The sequence below is a fragment of the Oryctolagus cuniculus genome, chromosome 13 (genome assembly GCF_051225735.1).
Source record: "Oryctolagus cuniculus isolate XC-2025 breed Fujian yellow rabbit chromosome 13, ASM5122573v1, whole genome shotgun sequence".
Taxonomy (NCBI): Eukaryota; Metazoa; Chordata; class Mammalia; order Lagomorpha; family Leporidae; genus Oryctolagus; species Oryctolagus cuniculus.
The window spans coordinates 13,145,682-13,158,867 of record NC_142879.1 but is presented as its reverse complement, the minus strand read 5'-3'; the positions used below and the strand labels follow the sequence as shown (position 1 = coordinate 13,158,867).

The following is a 13,186-nucleotide window of genomic DNA, read 5'->3' as shown; positions in this document are numbered from 1 at the left end:
TTGGGAAGTGAATAGCTGGATAGAAGATATCTCTGTATATTTCCTTCCCTCTTTCTTTTGTTCTCTCTCTCTCTTTCTCTCTCTGCCAGCCTTAAAAAACAAAAACAAAAACAAAACACTACGCTAGTAGAAAGTACAGAATAAATGAATAAATACTGGGAGGGAAAAATTCAAGTAGGTCTATGAAGGACAAAAATAACTTATATTGAGCTGAATATGGGTAGGAGATTAACATTAAGAAGGAAAACTCTGAAACTGGAAGAAATAATAATTCAAAAAGAAGTTTTGATGTAAGTTAGAATGAAGAATTGAGAATTTCATATCTGATAGTAGCTTGAGTGTTCACTCCATGTGTAGTAAGGTAAATCATTTTGGAGAGAGAAGAAGACAAGACAAGGTTAGAAACTGAAGGACTGGCAGTATTTTTGACAAAAAGTTAACAATTAATCCAACAACTTTTATTGACTCATTCGACAAACTCCTATTGAGTATCTCCTATACATCAGTCTTCTAGATGTTGGAGACACTTCTGTGAGCAAAATATATAAAAATCTATGCTTTCTTGAAGCTCTGTCTTTCCCTGGAATTAATTTTTTTTTTTTTGATAGGCAGAGTGCACAGTGAGAGAGAGAGACAGAGAGAAAAGTCTTCCTTTTGCCATTGGTTCACCCTCCAATGGCCGCCGCAGCCAGCGCACTGCGCTGATCCGATGGCAGGAGCCAGGTGCTTCTCCTGGTCTCCCATGGGGTGCAGGGCCCAAGCACTTGGGCCATCCTCCACTGCACTCCCTGGCCACAGCAGAGAGCTGGCCTGGAAGAGGGGCAACCTGGACAGAATCTGGCGCCCCCACCGGGACTAGAACCTGGTGTGCCGGCGCTGCAAGGCAGAGGATTAGCCTAGTGAGTGGCAGCGCTGGCCTGTTCCTGGAATTAACTAACAGCTAAAGATGTGATGGATCAAATCAATTAGGTTGAAGAGCCAGGACTCTCTGAATGCAATATTCAAGAAAGCTCTAGGGTCCAGCGCTGTGGAACAGCGGGTTAAAGCCCAGGCCTGAAGCACCATATGGGTGCCGGTTCTAGTCCCGGCTGCTCCTCCTCTGATCCAGTTCCCTGCTACGGCCTAGGAAAGCTGTGGATGATGGCCCAAGTCCTTAGTTCTCTACAACCATCTGGGAGACCCAGAAGAATCTCCTGGCTCCTGGCTTCGAATCGGTACAGCTGCGGCCGTTGCAGCTATCTGGAGAGAAAACCATGAGATGAAAGACCTCTCTCTCATGCTACCTCTCTCCCTCTCTCTGTATCTACCTCTCTCTGTAACTCTGTCTTTCCAATAAATAATAAATCTTTAAAAAAAAAAGAAAGCTCTAGGAAGATCTTGCTACTTCTATTTTTACTCTTTAAGCACATATTCAATTATCACCAACAAAATCTGTAATCATTGTTTTTAAGACTGCATATTTTCAGGAATATCTTTAACTTTCAAAAAGATACTGCAAATATTATTTTTCTAATAAAATAAAAACATAATATACTATATAATTATTATTATAGTTTAGTATTCTTAAATATTCTCACCAACACACTGAGGAAGTTGAGTCCATGTTCCATTAATGCATGTAATTGATCTGTGTCCAATCATTGTAAATGTTTCTCTGCAGCTGAACGCCACTGAATCTCCATGGTGATAGGGAGGGGCAGAAGGCTCAACGTAGCCATGCTCCAGTTCAGGTATATCTCCACATGTGCTTTCCTCCTCTGTGGAAATTTCATGAAAATGTAGTTATAGATAAACACAGCTTGTAGGTGTTAGGAAAACAAAAACTGTTTCAATATTAATAACTGTATATTTTACCAATACATGTTGGTAAGGTTGTCCAGTTTCCATCAACACACTCAATTTTATGAGGCCCCTTCAACAGAAATTTAGAATTGCAAACATATTCCACTACCTCACTGTGTTCATATTCTTCTTTCTTTATTCCTTTAACTTGTCCATTGAGGAGCTGAGGAGGTGAACTACATGATTGTACTTGCCCTAGAGTAGAAATATTGTAAATATTGGTTAAATTGCCTATTTTATAATTAAAAAACAATCAAATGGATACATCATCTTCTTTAATTTATTGTTCATCATCTTTCATTATAGCATTTTTAAACATTGAACAGGAGTGGTGTTTCACCAGATTCACATTTCCTGTGAATGACTTATATTGAATTAGCATTGAAGATAAATTTAGGTTTTAAATATGTTCATATTTTGAAGATGCATGCAGACCAATTAGCAAATATGGTTGTTTAAATTACAATGATTTTAAACATTTTATCATAAATTTTTGAAGAAAGTACAGTGACTGAGGCAATACTTGATCAACATATTTTCACTCTGATTCAGTAACTCATTCAATTGAATTGACCGTACACATGCAAAGGACTGTGACATAAGGCTCATGCTATGGAAAAATGGCCAATATTAGCGGTGGTATAGTAGGCAATAGGGAAATTATCAAAATAAGTCCTTCCTATCTCAGCCACCACTATGTATGTACAAACACTTCCATTAAATAGTTCAAGAAACTATTGGAAATTATTTTCTGAAGCAAGGAAACCTGAGGAGTCTGCCCCCCCACCCAGCACATGTCTTTTACAGAACCCTCTCGGAGTTAATGCATCAGCGTTCACATAAGGACATGCTGGAAGCTCACAGAAATTAGCAGAGGGAGAGCAGTTAGGATATTCAAAATCTGACTTCTTGGTTCAGCAATTGTAAGATAAATAATCACCTTTACATGTTGGAACATTAGGGGACCATCCAAAGTGGTAACACTGTATTGAATCTGGTCCCACTCTTCTAAGTCCCGCTCTGCAGGTGAATTTCAGCACGTCTCCAGCTCTGTATTTTTCGTTCTTGGGATCAATAACAAATACCTCTTTTCCTACTTGAGGAACCCTGCATTCTCTTTCTAAAAACATAAAGTAGTTTAATGAGAATATATAATTAATCTTCGCCAAAGTCAGCTTTAAATGTGTCATATAAATATGAGCAGATACTCAGTGATGGATATACTGGGGGAATCAGATAAATTCTCTTCCTGGGAAAACTGTTATACATGGTTATCCACCCTGCAAATTCCTATGGGACTCTGAGAAACAGTGTTTACTCCTTTGGCTAGAAACATTCTACATGAGCTCATCTTCCCACTTTTCCCCTTCTAATCCTGGAAAACAGAGAGCTGATTATCAAATATAAAAGAGATTCCTGTAATTATCCACACAACTTGTCATAAAGGAAAAAGAACTACCCTTATGATCTGCAGAAACTAGTAATCAAAGTAGAAGGTTAAAAGTAGAAACTCAGGAGTAAAATAGCTGAGCAAGTTGTAACAAACCATGATGGTCATTGGAGCCCAGTTTTAAGTCATTTGCAAGCTTACATTTACTATAACAAAGACAGTTCTTTTCTAATCAGAATACTGTGATGGACGCACCCCTAGGAAAAAGTACCTTAGGGTATTTTAAAAATAGATTATTTTTTGGCTTCAAAAGACAGTTTACATCAAGTCAAAAAGAAATAGGTTGATTTCATCCTTGTGGTTTTTTTAAATGCTACTAGAATACTTAAAAAAATGGGACACATAATTTAATCAAAAAATTCCTGAAAATTCAGTACTCACCATAACATGTGGGTAAATCAGTCCAACCACTGTAACCACATTCTATGGTGCCTTTGGTGTGTCCATCTGTGTTTTCATATCCATCATGGCACTCGTAGTCCAATTGGTCACCAAGCTTATACCATATGCTATTGTTTTTGGCTCTGGAATTCTCAAAAACTGGCATGTCACAAGATTCTAATACATAATAAAATATAATATTTCACTTCTCATGTAATTTAATGGGCAATCTAAGGAACATTTACTATAAGAACAAATGGCTTTATCCATTAGCATGTGCTAATAAATTAAATACTATATAAAAATTATCTAAGAAAACTAATGTGATAGCACTGCTGGTAATAAAATAGGCCATTATAAATATAAAGAATTTTTAAAGTAAACCAGAATAGCATTTTGTGAAATAGATGTCAGACATAGTTGCTCTGACATACATAAGAGAAAAAATTAGTTGATTACAAAGATTAAGCTATAACATACATTTCCTATTCCTCAAAAAGAAGGTTTCAGGTTGATTATTTGTTATAATGTAGACAGAATGAGCTTTATATGAGGATATTTTATCAATTTTTCTATAGATAGAACTCATAATAAGCATAGAAATTAGAAAGAATTAAAAGAGCAGGAATGGGTAGTCTAACTCTCCATTTCATTAATAGCTTGTTAGATATCAGGCAAAAATATCCCAGAACAGGTTGGGGATAAATAAGATAAACTGAACTAACTCCTCTTGGAAAATCTGTACTAACATTTGGGTAATGTGATGAGAAATCTTTCAACACAGCAAAGGTTGGTACCACCTTGAAATATTTCTTTCTTTCTACTATCTAGATATTGATGAAGATTTTCTAAGAGGAAGGGTATTCAGAAATGTACCTACCAAACAATAGAAAGCATACATTATAAAGATTAGATTTTTCTGGGATTGTATACTATGGAAACATACCACTGAAAACATTACTTTTATATGTATGGGGCAAAGACTTTGATATAAAAAGGCTGATCACCTAAAAAACAGGCATATTTAACATTCACAAAGGTCTCAGCTAAAATAAGTGCATGTACACCAGAAACACCTAAGCTTCCTAAACAATTTCCAAATCACAGGATGATTTAAGTGGAAAAAAAAATTGAACTGACATTGATATTCTACCATATTAGTATCTAATCTTAAAAGGAAGAATACATATATGATTTTTTCTCAAAGTTTTTATTTATTTTTTGAATAAAATCACTTATGCCCTCAACCCCCCCAAAAAAAACCAAAATAAAACTGAAGTAACTTTATCCTGTCATAAATAATATGAATAAATAATGGGATATGAACGTGTACATTACTCACTAATGCATGTGGGTTGATGGGACCATCCACTCTGCAGACATGTGACTGATCCTGATGTTTCACCATCTGTGGTTACATATCCTGGCTTACACCTGTATTCTGTTTTTCTGTTTAGGGCATACGTAAAATCAAATTCAGACATAAACCCATTCTCCACTTCTATATCTAATTTTGAACATGTTTCTAAAAGAGAAAAAAAGCAAGAAAAGATAGCAATATGTTTAATTATACTTACATTGACTTTAATACTATTAAGATGTCCATGTAAGAACAATGAGTCATGTATAAATAAAAACCTGGATTAAGTATAATTGTTCAAGTTCTTGTGTCTAAGAAAAAAAGCTATGAGTTTCCAAAAATAGTTTTTCAAGATACTTCATGAAATTTAATGGCTTTCATAAAGAAATCCACAGCCAACAAATGCTGGTGAGGCTGTAGGGGAAAAGGTACCCTAATCCACTGCTGGTGGGAATGTAAACTGTGCAGCCACTGTAGAAGACAGTATGGAGATACCTCAGATATCTGAAGATAGACCTATAAAATGACCCAGCTATTCCACTCCTGGGAATTTACCCAAAGGAAATGAAATCAGCATATGAAAGAGTTCCCTGTAGCACATGTTTATTGCAGCTCAATTCATACTAGCTAAATATGGAATCAACTCAGATGCCCATCAGTTGAAGACTGGATAAAGATACCATGGTATATGTACACTATGGAATACTACACAGGAGTGAAAAAATGAAATGCCAAAAAAAAAAAAATGGATGTGACTGGAAAACATTATACTTAGTGAGATAAGTCAGTCACAAAAAGACAAATGCCGTATGTTCTATACAATCTAACATCTAATCATCTAACAAAATCTAAAGGATTCTTTCTATAAAAGAAAAAATACTGAAAACAAGCTACTGAGTTTAAAAAATTAGAATAAAGAAAACAAAACATAAGTACACATTTTGAAAAAATTCATATGAGAAAATAAAATATTAGAGGAAATTAACAAAAGCAACATTTGCAACGATATGCATTAAAATTGGTAAACATCAGGCAAGAATAATCAAGAAAAACCGAGTTCCACAATGAGGAAACTGGAATAAAAAGATAAAAATAACAGTCATCATGTATCAGCAAACAAGGAGTACTTGACCGTAATTACAGAGAAAATAAGCAAATGATGTGCACTCTGTTTCAAGTGGTTTTAGACTTGCAGGGATTTTCCAGAAAACAGCACAGAAAGAAAGAATCTAAGCAAAGACATCAGTCTTGCTGGAAAAAAGTAACAAACTCAGTGTTTTCCGAGGGATTGAGGTTACTAGAATATGCAGAAGAGAGAGCCAGAGCAGAAGTGAGCTTGGAGTGGACAAGCTCTGAACACCTATAGCATGACCCCTTGGATCTTCGGCTGAATATTGACATGCTCCAGGTAGGACAAGACTGCAGGAACAGGGAGAAAGAATGACTTCCAGGGATCAATAAGGTCAACTGAGCACCAGCAAAACAGGCTGACATTCCAATGTGGTCAGTCTGAGTGGAAGACTCTTTTCAGCAGTGCTCAAGCTACGCCTAACTGAAGCCAATGGATAAACCACAATCCAAATCTGCGGAATGACAGAGAAGCAGTGTGGAATAAACAGGCTGCACTATCACTGGTATCAGGAAGAACAAGGTTCCACATCATTTACCTTGGCTACAATGCTAAGACAGCAGAAAAAGTAGAAGAAATAAACCAGTAAGAACAGAATTAAAATAATAAAGAAGAAAAATAAAAAAGTAAATAAACAATGCAAGAAAAAGCATTTCACTTTAGGAGATCCCAGAAACTGATTCTTTTAAACAGGGTTATCAGAAAAAAAAAAAAGAGTACAGGTGGCCATTTGATTTCCTCTTTTGAAAAATGTCTATTGAGGTCCTTTGCCCATCTCTTAAGTGGGTTGTTTGTTTTGTTTTTGTGGAGTTTCTTGATCTCTTTGTAGATTCTGCTTATCAACCCTTTATGTGTTGCATAGTTTGCAAATATTTTTTCCCATTCTGTCGGTTGTCTCTTCACTCTCCTGACTGTTTCTTTTGCAGTACAGAAACATCTCAATTTGATGCAATCCCAATAGTTGATTTTGGCTTTGACTGCCTGTGCCTCCCGAGTCTTTTCCAGAAACTCTTTGCCTGTGCCAATATCTTGAAGGGTTTCTCCAATGTTCTCTAATAACTTGATGGTGTCAGGTCATAGATTTAGGTCTTTAATCCATGTTGAGTGGATTTTTGTGTAAGGTGTAAGGTAGGGGTCTTGCTTCATGCTTCTGCACGTGGAAATCCAGTTTTCCCAGCACCATTTATTGAATAGACTGTCCTTGCTCCAGGGATTGGTTTTAGATCCTTGATCAAATATAAGTTGGCTGTAGATGTTTGGGTTGATTTCTGGTGCTTCAATTCTGTTCCATTGGTCTATCCATCTGTTTCTGTAGCAGTACCATGCTGTTTTGATTACAACTGCCCTGTAGTATGTCCTGAAATCTGGTATTGTGATACCTCCGGCTTTGTTTTTGTTGTACAAGATTGATTTAGCTATTTGAGGTCTCTTGTGCCTCCATATGAATTTCAGCATCATTTTTTCTAGATTTGAGAAGAAGGTCTTTGGTATCTTGGTTGGGATTGCATTGAATCTATAAATTGCTTTTGGGAGAATGGACATTTTGATGATGTTGATTCTTCCAATCCATGAGCATGGAAGATTTTTCCATTTTTTGGTATCCTCTTCTATTTCTTTCTTTAAGATTTTGTAATTCTCATCGTAGAGATCTTTAACGTCCTTGGTTAAGTTTATTCCAAGGTATTTGATTGTTTTTGTAGCTATTGTGAATGGATTGATCTTAGCAGTTCTTTCTCAGCGGTAGCATTGCTTGTGTATACAAAGGCTGTTGATTTTTGTGCATTGATATTATATCCTGCCACTTTGCCAAACTCCTCTATGAGTTCCAATAGTCTCTTAGTAGAGTTCTTTGGATCCTCTAAGTAAAGAATCATATCGTCTGCAAAGAGAGATAGTTTGACTTCTTCCTTCTCGATTTGTATTCCTTTGATTTCTTTTTCTTGTCTGATGGCTCTGGCTAGAACTTCCAGAACTACGTTAAATAGCAGTGGTGAGAGTGGGCATCCCTGCCTGGTGCCAGATTTCAGTGGAAATGCTTCCAACATTTCCCCATTCAATAGGATGCTGGCTGTGGGTTTTTTATAAATTGCTTTGATTATATTGAGGAATGTTCCTTCTATACCCAATTTGCTTAGAGTTTTCATCATGAAAGGGTGTTGAATTTTATCTAATGCTTTCTCTGCATCTATTGAGATAATCATATGGTTTTTCTTCTGCAGTCTGTTAATGTGGTGAATCACATTGATTGATTTGTGAATGTTGAAACATCCCTGCATACCAGGGATAAATCCCACTTGGTCTGGCTGGATGATTTTCCTCATGTGTTGTTGTATTCTATTGGCGAGAATTTTATTGAGGATTTTTGCGTCTATGTTCATCAGGGGTATTGGTCTATAATTTTCTTTCAGTGCTGCATCTTTCTCTGGATTAGGGATTAAGGTGATGCTGGCTTCAAAGAAAGAATTTGGGAGGATTCCATCTTTTTCGATTGTTCTGAATAGTTTGAGCAGAATTGGAATTAGTTCTTTAAATATCCGGTAGAATTCAGCAGTGAATCCATCTGGTCCTGGGCTTTTCTTTGTTGGGAGGGACTTTATTACTGTTTCAATTTCTGTTTCAGTTATGGGTCTATTTAGGTTTTCTATGTCTTCATGGTTCAATTTAGGTAGGTTGCATGTGTCCAGGAATCTATCCATTTCTGATAGATTTTCCTGTTTGCTGGCATACAAGTCCTTATAGTAATTTCTGATGATTCTTTTTATTTCTGTGGTGTCTGTTTGTTAGGTTTCCTTTTTCATCTCTGATTTTATTGATTTGGGTCTTTTCTTTTTTTAGTTAGTTGGGCCAATGGGGTGTCAATTTTGTTTATTTTTTCAAAAAACCAGCTTTTCACTTGGCTGATTTTTTGTAATGTTCTTTTGGATTCAATCCTATTAATTTCTTCTCTGATTTTAATTATTTCTCTTCTCCTACTAGCTTTGGGTCTGGTTTGCTGCAAATTTTCTAGATCCTTGAGATACAGTGAAAGCTTATCTATTTGGTGCCTTTCCAATTTCTTGATGTAGGCACCTATTGATATAAACTTTCCTCTCAACACTGCTTTTGCCGTATCCCATAAGTTTTGATATGTTGTGTTGTTATCCTCATTTACTTCCAGAAAGTTTTTGATTTCTCTTTTGATTTCTTGAATGACCCAGTGTTCATTCAGGAGCATGTTGTTCAGTCTCCATGTGTTTGCATACTTTCTAGGGTTTCATTCCGCTGTGGTCTGAGAAGCTGCATGGTATGATTCTAATTCTTTTAAATTTGCTGAGACTTGCTTTATGGCCTAGTATGTGATCAATCCTAGAGAAGGTTCCATGCACTGCTGAGAAGAATGTGAAGTCTTTAGATGTAGGATTGAAAGTTCTGTAGATATCTGTTAGATCCATTTGGGCAATAGTGTCGATTAAATCTGCTGTTTCCTTGTTGATCTTCTGTCTGGATGATCTGTCTATTTCTGAGAGTGGAGTATTGAAGTTCCCCAGTACTACTGTATTGGAATCTAAGTCTCCCTTTAAGTCCCTTAACATATCTTTTAAATAGACCAGTGCCCTGTAATTAGGTGCATATACATTTATAATAGTCACATCTTCCTGTTGAACTGAACCCTTAATCATTATATAGTGCTCCTCTTTGTTTCTCTTAACAGTCTTTGTATTAAAGTTTATTTTGTCTGACATTAATATGGCTACACCTGCTTTTTTTTGGTTTCTATTGGCATGGAATATCTTTTTCCAACCTTGCACTTTCAGTCTGCTTGCATCTTTGTTAGAGAGATGTATTTCTTGTAGGCAACAAATAGTTGGGTTTTGTTCCTTAAGCCAATCAGCCAATCGGTGTCTTTTAACTGAAGAATTCAGACCATTAACATTTAATGTGACTATTGATACATAGTGACTTTGCCCTGCCATTTTCCCGGAAATATTTTCTAGTATATGCTTTGAGCTTCCCATGCTCTTTTACTGGTAGGTGTTCTTCCTTTCCCTTCTTTCATATTGATGGCCGTGTTTCTGTGTTTCTGAGTGTAACACATCTTTAAGTATCTTTTGCAGGGCCAGACGAGTGGCGGCAAACTCTTTCAATTTCTGTTTGCTATGAAAGGTCTTTATTTCACCTTCATTCAGAAATGAGAGCTTGGCAGGATATAATATTCTGGGCTGGCAATTTTTCTCTCTTAGCACCTCTGCTATGTCTCGCCATTCCCTCCTAGCCTGTAGTGTTTCTGATGAGAAATCTGCTGTGGGTCTAATGGGAGATCCTCTGAGAGTAATCTGACGTTTCTCTCTTGCACATTTTAGGATCTTTTCTTTATGTTTCACTGTGGTGAGTTTAATTACCACGTGTCGTGGTGAGGATCTCCTTTGGTCATGTTTATTGGGGGTTCTATGAGCTTTCTGTAGTAGGATGTCTCTGTCCTTCTCCAAACCCGGAAAGTTTTCTGCTAGTATCTCACTAAAAAGGCCTTCTAATCCTTTCTCTCTTTCCATGCCTTCAGGAACTCCTAGAACTCGAATGTTGGTTTTTTTAATAGTATACTGTAGATTCCCAACAATATTTTTTAGATTTCTAATTTCCTCTTCTTTTCTTTGGTTTGACTGTCTGTTTTCCTGTGCTCTGTCTTCTAAGTCCGATATTCTCTCTTCTGTTTCACTGACTCTGTTTTTTAGACTTTCTAATGTGTTTGTCATTTGATCTATTGAGCTCTTCATTTCACTTTGATTTCTCTTCACTATCACACTTTCCTGTTCTACTAGTTTCTGCATTTCATTTTGATTCTTCCTTAAAATTTCATTTTCACGAGAGAGATTTTCAATCCTGTCCAATAAGGATTTCTGTAGTTCAAGGATTTGCTTTTGAAAACTTCTAAATGTTCTTATCATAAATTTTTTGAAACCGTATCTTGCATTTCTTCTATCTCATCATCTTCATAATCTTGGCTTGGGGTGTTTTGTTTATTTGGAGGCGTCATAGTGTCATCGTTGATCTTGTTTCCTCGATTTCTGTGTTTGTTGCTTGGCATTGTTAATTCTTCTTCCCTCACTCTGAGTTTTTTTTTTTTTATACTATGTCTGTGTTAAGTGGACTGCCTGCTGTTGGAGGAGCCTTGGAAGCTTGAGATGGGTGTGGCCTGAGAGCTCTGCTTGGTTCTTCCGTGTTACGGGTGTGCAAAGGTGACACCCTCAGGTTATGCGTGGTAAATCTCTCTCTATGTATTTGTTTATTTATTTATTTTATTTTATTTTATTTTTTATTCAGGAGGTAAGTAATACCACATGGCTGAGCAGAATTGATGGTATTTAGCCTCTGATCTCTGGCTTCTACCCAATGAGTCTGTGCAGGTTCAGTTTCTACTGAGGACTCCCACTGGGTTCCCTAGGCTACTGAATTGTAGCTTTAGCTCTCCCCTTTTGTTATGTATATCCCGAGTGGGGCCTGCTCTTTGTCTCTTGCTTACCTTTGCAAGGTTGGTGGAGAGAGAAACTTGTTTGTACCAGTACCCCCCCCACCATTTTTTTTTTCCTTCTCTCCTGTAGTCAGTCTGGTGAACTTTCCCACCTCAAAGCCTGCTTCCCTCTAGATTCTGTCCGCTGTTTCCCCGCCAATGTCTCCAGTTACTGAGCTCACCTCACCTTCCAGCGCAGATGTGTGGACTCGGAGCCCTGGGCGTCCCTGCTCTCCCCATTGGTGTCTGTGTGACATCCACTCCCCTTCCCACACTGGCGCGCAGACCCTACGGCTCCCGTCCACGCGGTGGGCGACCTTGCTCTGCCAGTAGGTCCTCTGAGTCACAGCCACTAGATCCGGAAGAGTTTCCTCTGCAATTTTTTCCTGATCCTTTTTCTGAGGCTACCGTAACTCCACTTTTATTAAACTAAATTTTCCCGGACTATCGGTGCGCGCCCTCACTATTCCGCCATCTTGGCTCCGCCCCCCATACTTATTCTAAATCTACAGTAATTAAAATAGAACACTTGGGAAAATTATTTACAAATAGTATAACATAGATTATCCAGAAGAATAGCTAATATATTTATATTAATAATATTTAACATATGAGAAAGGTACAATAACAGAGTACTGCGAAAATGCCATTTCCCATAATTTTAAAAAAGGAATTATGGTTATTAGTTTACATGAAAATAAATTCAAAATGGATTAAATATATGAAAAAAGGTAGCATTACTTTTTAAAATAAAATTCAATATAATGTCACTAGGTTTTAAAGAAGAGAATAATACTTTAGAAAGAAACAGATTAATCATAAAAATACTTATAATTTTATAATAGAACAACTTCTCTTTAGAATATAAAGAAAAGAAAAACACAAGCCACAGAAATCAAGGACATATTTACAATACATATAATTGAAAGAGGATTAACATGTAGAATGACTAAGATTCTTCAGCATAAAAACCCTTAAAAAGGTAAATTTAAATAACCATCACACTAGATTTCACAGATTAGAATAATTTACTGCCATTGACCTATGAATATACATGTCTAACTCAAGTAATAGGAAATGCCCATTAACACTACCATGCTATAGCATTTTATAGCCACTCTTTCTGTAAATATTAAAGTGGGTTATCACTTGATCATTAGCCAGACCAACAAGGAAATGTACATATGAGTGTACACTGGTACACCCATTTTAGGAAAACCTTGTAAGGCAGAATGTAAACCATGTCTGAGAAAAACCCATTTCTAGTTATATATGCTAGGGAAACTCAGTAACAGTACAGTGGAAAGTACTTAAATGCACAAAGGTCATTTTTTTTGTGAAAATGGTATTATTTTCTATTTTAAATTAAAATTTTTTTGACAGGCAGAGTTAGACAGTGAGAGAGAGAGAGACAGAGAGAAAGGTATTCCTTCCCTTGGTTCACACACCAAGTGGCCGCTATGGCTGGCGTGTTGCGGCCAGTGCGCTGTGCCAATCCAAAGCCAGGAGCCAGGTGCTTCCTCCTGGTCTCCCATGCAG

At 36.9% G+C, this 13,186-nt stretch overlaps 1 protein-coding gene across 2 annotated transcripts in view; it reads right to left on the bottom strand.

The window, feature by feature from the left end:
• The window catches only part of CFH (complement factor H), a 60,396-nt gene that overhangs the window by 15,766 nt on the left and 31,444 nt on the right, over window positions 1–13,186 (bottom strand). For both annotated transcript variants that reach the window (XM_008268715.5, XM_089312024.1), the window contains exons 10-14: window positions 5,016–5,198; window positions 3,674–3,850; window positions 2,783–2,962; window positions 1,855–2,037; window positions 1,578–1,757 (exon numbers count right to left, since the gene is read on the bottom strand). In XM_008268715.5, coding sequence (XP_008266937.3) covers window positions 1,578–1,757; window positions 1,855–2,037; window positions 2,783–2,962; window positions 3,674–3,850; window positions 5,016–5,198 — 903 coding nt within the window. The remainder of the gene's footprint in view (window positions 1–1,577; window positions 1,758–1,854; window positions 2,038–2,782; window positions 2,963–3,673; window positions 3,851–5,015; window positions 5,199–13,186) is intronic.